A 13,668-nucleotide genomic window follows, 5' to 3' on the forward strand; every position below is an offset into this window, starting at 1 on the left:
ATGTGCCCTAACTAGGGATCAAACCTGCAACCTTGGCGAATCAGGACGATGCTCTAGCCAACTGAACTACCCGACCAGGGCTCTAACAGTCTTGGCACAAGGCTGGATGGTACCTAGCAGGCCCTCAGAAAATTGTGGCTGCTTTTAGCTAACTTATAAAGTGGGTCGTTCATTCAGCAGACATTTATGGAACTCGAATATGTGCCAGGCTCTAGACACCACCCAGCCGTCTCCAGAATTTGGAGCTACCGTAGCTGAGGCTCTAGTGAGTGTAGGGCTTTGTCCAAATCTTGATCTCCATACACAGCATAATGGGCCCCCGAGAGACTTAGATCCAGAAGCTCGACGCAGCAGGTGGCCCGGGCTTGTCGTCCCTGCAGATTGCAGCCCATTTCGGATCAACTAAAGTCAAAGCCTGAGGCCCCTACGCTCCAGAACCAACAAACCAACCCCGCCGCGGTTCCACCCAGACCCGAATAGTTCCACCATTCCTTCCGTCTTCTTTTGGGCTTGAACAAAACGGTGGGAAAGGCCTGTGGGAGCAGCGCAGAGGCTTGAGGGGAATGTAGTTCCTACGGCGGTCGGAACTGGACTCTACACAGCGTCGTTTGCAGTGGAAAACCTCGCAGGAGAGGCACTAGCGAACTCCTCGAAGTTGGACTGAGCGTCAGCGCTACAATGGCAACCGTCAAGCTTACCCTCTCTCCAGCTTTGGTGATGGGAGGAGTGAAAAAACAAAAACAAAAACAAAAACAAAAACAAAAAACGGCTTCGTGATAAACTGCAGCCTTCCTGGGGTTCATCATTGCTTTGGATACGCCTCTCATCCTCCTGCCTTCCAGTCATTGGATACTGGTGATTGGTAGGTCCTAAAGGAGGATGGGCCTTCTGGCCCGGTTCCACGTTGTCAGCATGCGCTTGTGCGGACCTGAAGAGTGCTGGATTGCCCCCCGCCCCCGAATTCTTAAACCGTTTCTTTGGACTCCCAAAATCCCGAAGGTCAGCTTCTCCCGGCTTCGTGATCTATAATTTTCTAAATTCCCGTCACTAGTTCCGCCAAAATCGGATGTCTGTTTCTCCCGCAGTATTGGTCTCTAGTTGTTCTCCAATTCTTGCCTGTGTTCCCCTAAAACCAAGTTCCTTGCTTCTCCTCCAGTGAAGGCCTTGAATTTCCCCTCTTCAAGTCCAGGTCCCCGTTTCTCCCCCAGTTTGTGCCTTGCCCCCACAAATCACAGCCACCATGAATCTGTATCTGTGAGACTGTTCTAAATTCTTATCTTTCCAGATAAGAATTGGAAATTCTTATGGTGGGTCACTCTTGTGAAGTCTGTAATGATGTCCATTACCAAGTGACCACCAGGGGACAGATCAAAAAGTTCCAAACTGGCCTTGTCTGATTCTGTTCTCACTTCTATGCTGAAGGAGGAAACTGGTTCAGAAGGTGGGCCTCTGTCTGCTTTTGAAGAGAGACAGGGATGGAGGGCCCTCTGGGCCCTGCTGAGTGTGAGGGTGAGTGGTGTCACTGCCTAAGCCCATCCACCCTGCTTTCCCCCAGTCAGCATTTCCCAGGGGCATTCCCCATGTCCAGGAAAAGACCACAAGGATCAGAGGAGGTCCCCATAGGACCAGAAAGAAACCCACTTAGCCCCTCTCCATCCTCGGAAACCCCAGTGGGATGCCCAAGTCTGCTGCTCTGCACATAACAGTGGTAAGGAGGGCAGGGGTATTGACCATGGGGGCTGCAGAGGTCTTGGCCTCCAAATGTAGCTCCTGTCCCCTTTGCCAGAGACTGAGGTCTAACCCCCTATACAGGCCAACTTCAGAGCCTGTGTCCTGAGCAATGACACGAGATATTACTAATGACAGTCCTAGGGTACCCAGAGTCTCCTGAGATGCTTCTTGACTGGTGTAGAGGCAGGGTTGAGCCTTTTCAATCAGCCCGTCAGTGAACAAGCAATGTATGTGCATGCCTGCTCTATGCATGCCCAGGGTGGGTGGGCACGTGGGGTCGCTGGGGACAAATGGAGGCTCTCCTGGGTCAACTGGCTGAGCCCCTTGGAAGCTGACGTAGGAACTGGGAAGTGGGGAGCCTCCTGTTTTACCAGATGCCACCCCATGCCATCCTGCCAGCCAGTATGGGTGTGCAGCCACAGTGGTCGTTGCCTCTGAGAAGCCCACCCGAGTAGAGTCCACGTTCCAGCTCAGCACCAGGGTCTAGGTTTAGGAGGCGCCTAAAAGGTGGGATGGGTGTGTGAAGAACTGGCACGTGCTCTCAACGATGGCCTTCGCGGCCACTGGATATGGAGGCAGAGAACGCAGGGCACCCACCACCATGCCGACCGACACCCTGCACCCGTCCCATGGCCTCAGCATCAACCAGGTTCCACATGGACCAAAGAGGATGGGGGCTGTTCCCCAGGCCACCTTCTGGGCACAGCCGCAAGCTCCTCCTACAGTGCTCCTCCCCAACATGCACCCACACTCGATAACAGGGGTCGAGAAGAGACGATGGAGGGTCCTGGGCTGGCGTAATGAGAGGGGTTAAGCTTGAAAAATGTCCCCCTCCCTGCCCCGAGCTTACAAGTGTGGCAGAGGTGGGAACCACGGGTAGGGCCCGCGCACACGCGCGCCTCGGGGCCGGGACCAGCAGAGGGCAGTCGTGACCAAAGGACTCCCACTCCACCGCCTGAGCCAGTAGCGCTCGTGCCGGTGAAACAGATATCACCGGGGCGAGGAATGAAAGGGTGCCGAACTGACTAGCTCCACTAGAAACTTGCGGCAGGTGGGACGTGAAATCAGCGGCGGAACAAAACGGTGAAAGCTAGCGGGACTTTTGCCCTCATTAGACATGGCGGCACTGGCCTCACAGAGACCTCTGTGATAGTGCTGGAGCTCCCAAGGCCGGACAAGTGCTGGACGTCAGACATCCGCCAGGAAGTGTGGTGGCTACGCTTCTGCAAGTGCGCACGCGCTGAAGGATTTTTCGCGTACCCTGTGACGTAAAAGATGCTTTTACATTCTTGCTCTGGATTCGTTCACAAGTACACTGTACCTTTACCGCGCGGGTCGCCTCCGCTGACCCGGAAGTTTTCGTCCCCGTTAAAAGCGTAAATCCGCGGCCTGCGGCCTCTTCCTGTCTGTGCCAGCGGAGCGCGTGGTCCACGCGGAGCGACGGAGGCGGCCAGGCAGCGCGCTCAGGTGAGACCGTCGCGGGTTCGGGGGTTTGATGGACGTTCCAGAGTCTTTAAGGAAGCCATGGGCGGGCCCCGAGGCCTGAGGTTTCTCTCATGAGCCCTCACCTCTTCTTCCGGAAAACGTGCGTAGGGACCGGGAAGAGGCAAAGGGGGTTGCTGGAGTCCCGCCGCCTCCGGAGCTTTCCGCGCAGCGGGCCTCTGGATTGTGGGATTGTTCTTTACAAATACAAATTGAGATAAGAAGTTCCCGTAATTCTGAGATGCACGATGCATTCTCCGCTCTGTACACCATTTTCTCCTTAATAGCAGCTTCTCTTTCCTTTTTAGTGCCGGACACGAACCGTAGGTTTTGCCTGGCTCTGCTCAGAACTCGTGTAGTGACCTTTGATGGCAGATAACGTTTCCGTTTTGCTGATACGGAAGCAGAATCCAAAGCAGTTTGGTGACTCCCACAGTCAGCAGAGCTTCTTAATGACATGATTGGGATTTGAACTCCAGCAGATGTGACGTTAGGGCGTTTGGCATCTCCTGCCCAGCTGTGGTTCATGCATCAGCTGTTGACCCCTGGGTTCTTGGTTGACAGACACATACTTCTTAACACCTAAGTGGTTTCTCTAGAGCTCAGAAAGGTGGAGCCAGAATTTGACAACCTGCCTGGGTTCCTCATGACTTCCGAATTCTCAGGGTGTGTGCGGGGTTCAGAGTCAGTGGTGGGTGCACCTGGGCTCTGACGATTTCTGTCCCTAGGATGACCGACTGGGATCCGGCTGCACCTGCAGTAGCAGAGACCCCTGACATCAAGCTCTTCGGGAAGTGGAGCACCGATGATGTGCAGATCAATGACATTTCCTTGCAGGTTAGGGGAGACGTGGTGGTTGTGCCCCCCAAGCTGGGGGTGGGGGCCCATGTGAATTCTTTCAGGAAGGTCACTTGAAACTTGTAGCTGCCCCAAGTTAAGAGTTGAACACGTGACAGGTGAAAGGGGGATCCCTGTACCATCACACCCACCTGTCCATTGTTCCTTGGATGTGTACAGAGGTTTCTACCATTTTTGTTAGGAGATGGTTCCTTCCTCAGAAGGAACATCCCATCCTGTGGCTTATTTTTGTAGTAAAATACACATAACATAAAATTCACCATTGTGACCGTTTTAAAGGGCAAGGATCCAACATCATTCTTCCACTTGACCTAGCAAAATCTAGTTTTTGTCTTCAGTTTTGTACATTTTATTTAATAAATGTAAGCCATAGGATGTTTGTAATTTAAGTTTCTTCCGTACACTATATGCATGTATCCAAGCAATGTTTGTTAAAGAGAGTGTTGGTCTTGGCATGCTTGTTGAAAATTAGTTGAGTATAGATGTTGGTTTTACTTGCAATTGATTTTTAGAGAGAAAGATATCAACTTGTTGTTCCACTTATTTGTGCATTCATTGGTTGATTCTTGTATGTGCCTTGAATGGAGATCAAACTTGAAACCTTGGTATAATGGGTCAACACTGTAACCAATTGAGGCACCCAGCCAATGCCTGAGCATAGATGTTTATCCCTGGACTCTGGGTTCTGTTTTGTTGGATTGTATGTCTGTCCTTAAGCGTGATGCATTGCCTTTTTTTAAAGAGAGAGAAACACTGATGTATTATTCCATTCATTTATGCATTCATTGGTTGTTTGTTATATATGCCCTGACCAGGGATCAAACCTTTCTTGTTTCATGTACTGGGGCAACTCTGTAACCAACTGATCTACCTGTTCAGGGTCCTGACACTGTCTTGATCTCTGCAGCTTTGTAATAGGTTTGAAATCAGAAAATGGGATAAAGTAAATCTTACTTTATCTTATCTCCATATTGTACACGTGGCCTTGTTTGCACCTTTGTGGGTCCTTTCTGGGGGGGAAAAGTTATATTTTGCAACTGCGTTTGTACAGAGATGAATAAAATTCAGGTTGCTTTCTATTATTCCCCCTTTGTATTTTTTTTTTTTTTTAAGATTTTACTTATTTTTACAGGGAGAGGAAAGGAAGGAGGAAGAGAGAGAAACATCAGTGTGTGGTTGTCTCTTGTGCACTTCTTACTAGGGACCTGGCCTGCAACCCAGGCATGTGCTCTGGCTGGGAATCAAACTGGTGACCCTTTGGTTCCCAGGCCGGGACTCAAATGTACTGAGCCACACTAGGCAGGGTCCCTTTTTATTTTATAAGGAATTGAGCCCTGGCTGGTGTGGCTTAGTGGGCTGAGTGCTGGCCTGCAAATCAAAAGGTCTCTGATTTGACTCCCTATCTAACATACCTGAGTTGGGAGTGTGCAAGAGACAAGCATTGATGTTTCTTTCCCTCTTTCTCTCTCCTTCCACCTCTCTGAAAATAAAAAAAATTTTTAATGTTTTTTAAAAGAAGTAAATGGAACAGCTTGTGTGTGCAGGTGGTTTCCTCCAGTAGACACCAGACCATCATGCTAGTATCAGCCTCTCCTGTATCCTTTCCTTGTCACTCCTTGTATCTTTAGAAACACATTGTTTATATCCTGGTGTGTGAGTCATAGAATGGCCTTGGGCATGTTTCATAGTGGGACTATTGAGAGACCTGTAAATGCTCACATAGTTCCTGATCTCAGCCCCCTCCCCAACATTTTGGGGTTTTCTAGACATTTTCTTGGGAAATTTATGTATGCATAGAAAGGATTTTTATGTGATTTTTTTTTTTTAACAATGGTTTGGGTGTCAGGACCAAGAGCATTGCTTTTAAACATTCTGCAATGCACAGGACAGCCCCCAGCCCTCCCAAGAATTATCTAAAACGTCAATGCTACAGTTTCAGGAACACCAAATTGGGTGATTGTGTTATACTTGTGATACTCTCCATAGTTCTCTATCCCACTTCCTCCCATTATAAAGTCACTTGTGCCCTAGTTGGTGTGGCTCAGTGGATTGAGTGCTGCTGGCCTACGAACCAAAAGGTTGCTGATTCAGTTCCCTGTCAGGGCACATGCCTGAGTTGCAGGCCTGGTTCCCAGTTGGGGGCATACTGGAGGCAACCACATACTGTTGTTTCTCTCCCTCTCTTTGTCCTTCCCCTCCCTTCTCTAAAAATAAATAAAATCTGCCCTGCCTGGCGTAGCTCAGTGGATTGAGCGTGGGCTGTGAACCAAAGCGTCACAGGTTCGATTCCCAGCCAGGGCACATGCCTGGGTTGCAGGCCACGGCCCCCAGCAACCGCACATTGATGTTTCTCTCTCTTTCTCCCTCCCTTTCCTCTCTAAAAATAAAAAGTAAATTAAAAATTAAAAAATCGGGGAGGGGGGAGTTACTTGTTTACATTTTATGTTTTTATAGCAGCCATGTGGGGCTCATAACCAAGACCTCAAATGTAGGTGGGCTACCCTAAGTGGGTGCTTGGTTCCTCTGGTCCATCCTATTTCTGACCATGGTCCCATCTGTTTCCTGCCCCAGGATTACATCGCGGTGAAGGAGAAGTATGCCAAGTACCTGCCCCACAGTGCAGGGCGCTATGCGGCCAAGCGCTTCCGCAAGGCACAGTGCCCCATTGTTGAGCGTCTCACCAACTCCATGATGATGCACGGCCGCAACAACGGCAAGAAGCTCATGACCGTGCGCATCGTCAAGCATGCCTTCGAGATCATCCACCTGCTCACTGGCGAGGTAGGATCTGAGGCCAGGTGGGCAGAGCATGCCCTTAGCAAACCCTAGAGTTAACAGCCACCCTGTGGTGTGCATGCTGGAGTCCTACAGGTTTTAGGGATGAGGAGGCTAGAGTGGGGTACTGGCCAGACCTCAGGCTCATTGTCTCCCACCCCACCAGAACCCCCTGCAGGTCCTGGTGAATGCCATTATCAACAGTGGCCCCCGGGAGGACTCAACCCGAATTGGACGAGCTGGAACAGTGAGGCGACAAGCTGTGGACGTGTCCCCTCTGCGCCGGGTGAATCAGGTGGGCCTGGAGCTTTAGACACATGTGGCTGGGCTGGTACAGCAATCAGACCTTGGTGGAGTCCTGCCTGGGCAGAGGCTGGCAAGCGGGATGGTTCATTTCTGTCTGCATGTTTTACCTGGAGTGTCATTTCCTCCAGGAAGCCTTCCTGGATTCCTACCCCATGTAGGGCAGATCCTAGCTCTGGACCTATTGGGCTGTGATGCCATTTGATTTTTGGTCTATTTTTTATGCTGTGTGTGTGTGTGTGTGTGTGTGTTTTTCTTGGATTACTTGAGAATTCATTGAAGACATTTTAACCATTCCCCCCTCAACACTTAAGTGGGTATCTCTGAGAACATGGATGTTATATCCCCATTGTCACCCCTGAGGTATTTTAACAACAGTTGAGTGTCCAGTTTTCCCTTGGTGTCCCCAGCACACCCTTTATAGCCGTTAGTTTCCAATCAAGAGTTCGGGCCAAGAGCACGCATTACATTACATTTCCCTATCATGGGAGGTCTCCAGTCTCCTGTAATCAGGGACCCAACCTCAACCTTTTGTGTCTGTCCACACTTTTGTGGCCCTCAGTCTGATCCCAGATCTGGCAGCAATGTGGGCTCCTGCCATTTCATCTTAGTGAGCCAGTGGGTGGCAATGTGTAGCCAGCAGTTTTGGGGGAGGGGTCCGGATGGGCCATGGCCTTGCCTGGTTTGGGGCATCCTCTGTCCCAGGCTTAGTAGACCTCTGTGCTCCCTAGGCCATTTGGCTGCTGTGCACAGGTGCTCGTGAGGCTGCCTTCCGGAACATCAAGACCATCGCTGAGTGCCTGGCAGATGAGCTCATCAACGCAGCCAAGGTGAATGAGGACACTGTGGGGCTCAACGGGGGGGTCTTCCCACATCCAGAGCTAACCACGCTCTTCCCTTCCAGGGCTCCTCCAACTCCTACGCTATCAAGAAGAAAGATGAGCTGGAGCGTGTGGCCAAGTCCAACCGTTGATCACTGACTGCAGCCCCAATAAACCTGTTTGCCCCTTGGGCAGCACCACCTGCCTGTGCCACTGTCTGTCCTTGGGGGTCTTTGGGAGCTGGGGCAGGACAGCCCCAAGTCCTGAGGAGCTGGTCACACTCCTGGCACCTCTTTTGGTCTGTGAGGACCTGGATTCCCCAGGAAAGCACCACTGACTAAGAACCATGGCAGCCTGGGGTGCTGGCCTGGCCACCTGGAGTGTTCCAGCTGGTTGGAAATGAGAAGGGTGGGGTTATCCTCACAGAGGTGTCACTCTGGCTTGGGGAGGGGCTTGGTGGGTCCCCATGAGGTCACAGTAGCAGTCTACCATCCTGAGCAGTCCAGGAAGAGGAAGCTAAGCTGGAGCCTGGGCCATGACCACTTGCAGCCTCTTTTGCTCGGCCCAGGCCACTGAGGGATCTGCTTGCTTTCCACCCACAAAACTCCAGAAGTCCCATTCTGGCCAGGTTGTCCCCCAGGGGCTCCAGGCTGCTTCCCCGGGAGCAGTACTTGGTCTGGCTGCAGCCCAGCCCTAGGCAACCTTTGGGACAACTGGCACCCCATGTTCTCTGCCAGTGCCTCCTGGATGAATTCATAAGGAGGTGTTGGGGTGGTGGCAGGAAATTGCTCATCTGAGATCCCTAGGCTGTCCGAGCTCTGTCACTCTGTCTTTCACCTGCCCACCATCCTCAACATTCGTTCTGTGTTCATCCTGGTGGGCGTGACAAGCAGTCTGACTAGTCTGGCGGGAACCTGGGAACTGGAGGGCAGTGGTGCCACCTCAGGCTCCCTCCCACAGGGAGGGGCACTTTTGTCCCTCTGACGGTAAGCCAAGGATTGGGGTCAGAACCAGCAGAGACTTGCCAGACGGAGGAGGCTCCAGCAGGTAGGAAGGGTTGGATGGCCGGGGTTGGCCTGGGACCCCTGTCCTTGGGCTTCCTTGCTCTGTGCTGCCAAATGCCCATCTTGAGGCTCCTCTTCACACCTGTCCCTGGAGTCTACTCCTGCAGGGCCTGTCAGCCTAGCTGCCCTGGGAGTCCCTATTTGCTTTTCCCTGTGCCTGTCTGGTCCTCCTTGGAGCCACCTGGCTCCTCTCAGCCACTGATTCTGCGTCCTCCAAGTCTAGTTCAAAAGGAGCCATGCCCCCTGGGTTTATCTTTGGTTCGTCCTAGATCCTTCCCTGTCTTCCCTTCTGTGCTCTCAATTCCTGATCCTGCTACACCCCACCTTGAATATCTTCCTCTACCTCAACCCCGAGCCTGTTCTATCCCCCCATCCTGTCTTCTACTTCTGGGCCCTGCTCCACCATGAGGGAATCCCCTGCAGCGTGCAGACACTGTCCTTGCACCGTCTCGCTCGCTGCCTGACCGCCTCTCTTCGCAGGCGCAGTCCGGATGCCCTGCCCTGGGCTTCCTTGGCTCCGCCGCCACTCGAGGGCTGCTCAGGCCTCGGGCCCAAGCTCCCCGGGCTCGCTGTCTACACCCCGGTCCCCAGGCAGGGGGGAGGAAGAAGAGGAGGATGAGGAGGATGGGGACTGCACCCCGGGCTCGGGCCCCATCCTGCCCCCCGCGTCCCCTGTGGAGTGCCTCATCTGCGTGTCACCCTTCGACGGCGTGTTCAAGCTGCCCAAGCGCCTGGACTGTGGTCACGTCTTCTGCCTGGAGTGCCTGGCTCGCCTGTCGCTGGCCACGGCAGGCGGCGGTGACGCGGTGGCCTGTCCGATGTGCCGCACACCCACGCGACTAGCCCAGCGCGGAGGGCTGCCCGCCCTGCCTACACAATCCGGTCTGTTGCCCCGCGAGGCGTGCGCCCCGCCTGCAAGCCAAGGCTCTGTGCGCTTCGACCGGCGCCGGGGTCTGCTCTACATGCGCCCGCCTCCTGCGCCTGGGTCGCGCAAGACACGTTCCGCGCGCCCGCAGCCTCCGCCTCCCCTGCGCCTGGGCCGCCCACTGTCGCGCCGCCTGACTCTGGACAGCCCCACCTGGGCCTTTAACGCTGCGGTAGCACTGGCAGTGCTGGTGGCCGCTGGCCTGGTTGTCTCCGGTGTCTATATTTTCTTCCTCATCCCTCACGCCGCCTCTTCCGGTCCCGCACGGCCCCAGCTTGTGGCGCTTGCCCCGGCACCCGGCTTCTGGATCCCAGCACAGCCCACGCCTGGGACGCCCTGGACCCCAGGCTCCACGGACCGTGACCTCGACGCCATCCTGCCGGGGGCTGCGGAGGATGCACTGGAGCCTCAAAGGAGCCCCGGGGACACAGAGGAGGTAGAGGCGATGCTGGACAGGACCTTGGACCATGGGTGGGAGGCAGAGGATGGCCCTGGATGGGCCAGTGGGGCACGAGGCAGGAGGAGGGTATGGGGGGCACAGTAAACGCGTCTCTGCTGCAGATCCAGTCTTCGATCCTGGGGATCTCGGTTTTATCCTGGGGGCCCTGCCAGAACCACTTGCAAGGATCCCCTGAGGCTTAGCTGGGGGCTGGGCAGGGCACACATTTCTCCAGAGGGAGGTTTGGAGGTCTGGTGGGATCATCACCACTGGACAAGGATCGTTTCAAGAAATCCCTGAGAACACATCTGCCCCCAATCCCTACGGGCATTCAGCGGAGGGTCTTTGTAAAGACCTTGCTGGGAGGTCTAAATCTGGTCTCTGTGAGAGTGCAGTGGGAGTCCCCCAGTCTTTATCCCTGGCTGGAGAGTCTCCCTCACTGACTGTGGTGGCCCTGTCCTTGGAGAGCAGAGCTGCTGCTACTATTGGCTGGCAACAGCCCTCTGGCTGGGCCACTGCAGAGCTGACTCCCACCCAAGTAGTGCACTTTTGTTTTATATTCAGCTGCTTGCAGGCTGGACAGGTAGAATCCAGCTGTCTCTGCTGCTACCCTGCACACCTGGCTGGGACCAGGGCTGGAGAGGGACAGGTAGGGACTGAGCCTCAAAGGCTAGCTCCCACCTGCATGCTGAGAACCAAGTTTCCATGGAGGCCTCGACTTCCTCTATGGGTCCTGGTTTCTGGGATCCTCCTGATAGGCTTTTGGGCCTGGGGCAGCTGTATCACCAAGGCTCACAGAGGCCAAGGTTACCCTCTGGGTCAGTGACGCATGATTTGGGGGGTTGCTTCTGGACTTCCTTGGCGACTAGAGTTCCCATCACCCCCACCTCTGTTCATTAATTTCTCTTGGGGTCAGTTATTGCCCCTTCTCTGCCAGGTTTCCACCAGCCTTTCCTGTTGGGCCCCCAGGTGAAGCCTCAGCCCTCCTGGTGGACAGCTGCCTCCAGGGAGGGCAGCTCTTGGATCCTATCCTCCTCCCAGAAGCCTTCCTGGCTTAGTGACAGCCCAGTCGATGGCAGCTACCCGCAGGACATGTCATCTGCCCTGACCCCCAGGTCCTAAAACCCCCATTCTGCCTCATCCCAGGGTTGGGGTGCTGTGTGTTGCAGGGGGCCTCCAGCATTTTTCCAGTGACATTTCTATGGGGCTAGAGACTCCTGTTTGGTTTGTTTACATGTGTGTCCTCAGCACCTGGCATAGAGTGAATGCCAAACAGTTTTCTGGGGAGTGACAGCATTGCAGGTGACCGGTGGGCAGCCCAGGAATGCCTGTGGACACCCTGGACTGACACAACTGCTAGTCACTCTGATCTAGGCAGTCAGCGGAGCTCCTTCTGATGCAAGCTGCTGCTTCCAGGTGGACAGAGTGGGATTGGCAGGGTGTCCAAAGGAGTGTCTTCTAAGACCGGTTCCTGTCCCATACCTGTAGAGCCAATGTCACTCACAGCCCAGCCTCCACTGGGAGGGGACCTGATCAGGCAGGAGCAAGGATGGCAATGTGTAGATTTTTCTGGCTGCTGCGACATATTTCCACCAACTCAGTTCCTTAGAACAACACACAATGTCTCACAGTTCTGCAGGCAGAAGTCTTGGGATCTGTCTCACTGGACTGAAGTCCAGGTGTCCATAGGGCCAGTTTCTTCTGGAGGCCCTAGGGAAGAATTTGTGTCCTTAGGTTCTTCAGCTTCTAAGCTTCATTCCTTGGCTTCCTCCATCTTCAAAGCGGCAGGATAGTATCTTCAGATGTCTCCCTCTCTGACCCTCCTGCCTTCCTCTTTCACTTATAAGGACTCTGTGGTGACACCCAGATAATTCAGGATAATCTCTCCAGCTCAAAGTCCTTAATTTAATCATATCTGCAAGTCCTTTAGGCACCCAGGCAAGGTATCAGATTCAGATTCCAGGGATTAGGATCTGGATATCTGCAGGAGCCATTACTGTTTATATAGTGTCTCAGCTACCTCCTCATCCCATCTCTCCTGCCTGGGGTAGAGGGGTTGGGGCAGGAGACCTTCCAGGGATGGGTCCAGCCAAGGGAACCAGAAAGGAACCCTTGTCTGGTGGTACATAAAGGAAGGAGAGATGATGCTCTCTGCCTGAGGGTGTTCAAGGAAGGCTGCCTGGAGGAAAGATGTCAGAACTGTATCTTCAAGGACACTAAGGTGAAATGGTAGCTGACACTGACTTGGGGACCTGACACAATGAGGTGGTGGCTGAGGGTAGTGGACAGCACTGGCCTCTCCCTCTTTGTGCTAACCAGCTTCCTCCAGGGGGCTTCAAGGAGGCATGATTTCTTCACCTTCAACTGGGAGCCTGAGGCTTCAGTCTCTCCTCCTGTAAAATGAGGCTGATGACAGAGCCCAGGGACCGCTGAGCATCCTGTCTGCTGATTACTACCTCGATGCCTGCCCGCCCACTGCTCATGAACAAAGGGTCTGCCCGAAACCACCCCGGGGCCAGGATCACTGGGACTGCCCCTAACCCTTACCTTTCAGCCTCTGTGACCACGTGGAGCTGCGCTCTCCCAGGCCTCCCTCTGCCCACTCCATCCCTGCTGTCCCAGGCTTGCTCCTCCTCCCAGGTCCTGTGAACACCCAGACAGCAAGCAGGTCACCCTCAGTGCCTGGCATTATGACGGAGAGGACTGTACCTGACAGGCTTTGGTTCCCTCTTCTGTAAAGCAGACAATAAACACTATTTGCAAAGAGAATTCGTTAATCCACAAGAATTTATTGAGCGCCTGGTGTGTACCAAGGGTGCACTGGGGGCACCTCAAGCACAAGGAGGGACCTCATATGTCAGGTGATGTCCAGAGGACTAAGCAGAGGAGCCATCATCTTGGCCACACAGCGTCCTCCGCCATGTTCATGGGACCTCCAACTCAGCAAATCTTACCTGCGTCCTCCCCCAGCTCTCCTCCCATTGTCCCTCGAGGCAGCGGCAATGCTAGGATTGACAGATGGGGAAACTGAGGCTGGGGGTGGGCAGGGCGTGGACTCGAATGGGGACCAGAGAGAGAGCTTTCTACAAAATAACTCCCCTCTATTCCACGCTCTTGTCGGACTCAGACATTCGGTTTTCCCTGTGCCCCCATCCCGCCCCCAACACTTCCTGTCCCCGGGCCCCGCGGCTGCAGTTCCCTCTGCCTTAGTTCTCCCCTCCTCGATAACAATGGTGGCCAAGCAGGCCTCGGGAGTACAGGGCGTGGTGG

General features: G+C 53.9%; 2 protein-coding genes across 2 annotated transcripts; both read left to right on the top strand.

Moving 5' to 3' along the window:
* Positions 1 to 3,133: 3,133 nt before the first annotated feature.
* Positions 3,134 to 8,172, top strand: RPS5 (ribosomal protein S5). Its single transcript, XM_028530494.2, has 6 exons — positions 3,134 to 3,198; positions 3,942 to 4,050; positions 6,643 to 6,852; positions 7,013 to 7,141; positions 7,881 to 7,979; positions 8,054 to 8,172. The coding sequence occupies exons 2-6, from the start codon at positions 3,943 to 3,945 to the stop codon at positions 8,120 to 8,122; spliced, it is 615 nt and encodes a 204-aa protein (XP_028386295.1). The 5' UTR covers positions 3,134 to 3,198; position 3,942; the 3' UTR covers positions 8,123 to 8,172.
* A 131-nt stretch (positions 8,173 to 8,303) lies between these two features.
* RNF225 (ring finger protein 225) lies at positions 8,304 to 13,161 on the top strand. The gene is made up of 2 exons (XM_028530490.2): positions 8,304 to 9,017; positions 9,515 to 13,161. The coding sequence occupies exon 2, from the start codon at positions 9,526 to 9,528 to the stop codon at positions 10,501 to 10,503; it is 978 nt and encodes a 325-aa protein (XP_028386291.1). The 5' UTR covers positions 8,304 to 9,017; positions 9,515 to 9,525; the 3' UTR covers positions 10,504 to 13,161.
* Positions 13,162 to 13,668: the final 507 nt, after the last annotated feature.

The sequence above is a fragment of the Phyllostomus discolor genome, chromosome 12 (genome assembly GCF_004126475.2).
Source record: "Phyllostomus discolor isolate MPI-MPIP mPhyDis1 chromosome 12, mPhyDis1.pri.v3, whole genome shotgun sequence".
NCBI classification, from domain to species: Eukaryota; Metazoa; Chordata; class Mammalia; order Chiroptera; family Phyllostomidae; genus Phyllostomus; species Phyllostomus discolor.

Bases quoted from the DNA above. Each gene is read 5' to 3' on its own strand.
- RNF225 (XM_028530490.2), top strand. From the start codon at position 9,526: ATGCCCTGCCCTGGGCTTCCTTGGCTCCGCCGCCACTCGAGGGCTGCT.
- RPS5 (XM_028530494.2), top strand. From the start codon at position 3,943: ATGACCGACTGGGATCCGGCTGCACCTGCAGTAGCAGAGACCCCTGAC. The intron at 6,853-7,012 runs GTAGGATCTGAG...CCACCCCACCAG, and splicing joins TCCACCTGCTCACTGGCGAG to AACCCCCTGCAGGTCCTGGT. The intron at 7,980-8,053 runs GTGAATGAGGAC...CTTCCCTTCCAG, and splicing joins AGCTCATCAACGCAGCCAAG to GGCTCCTCCAACTCCTACGC.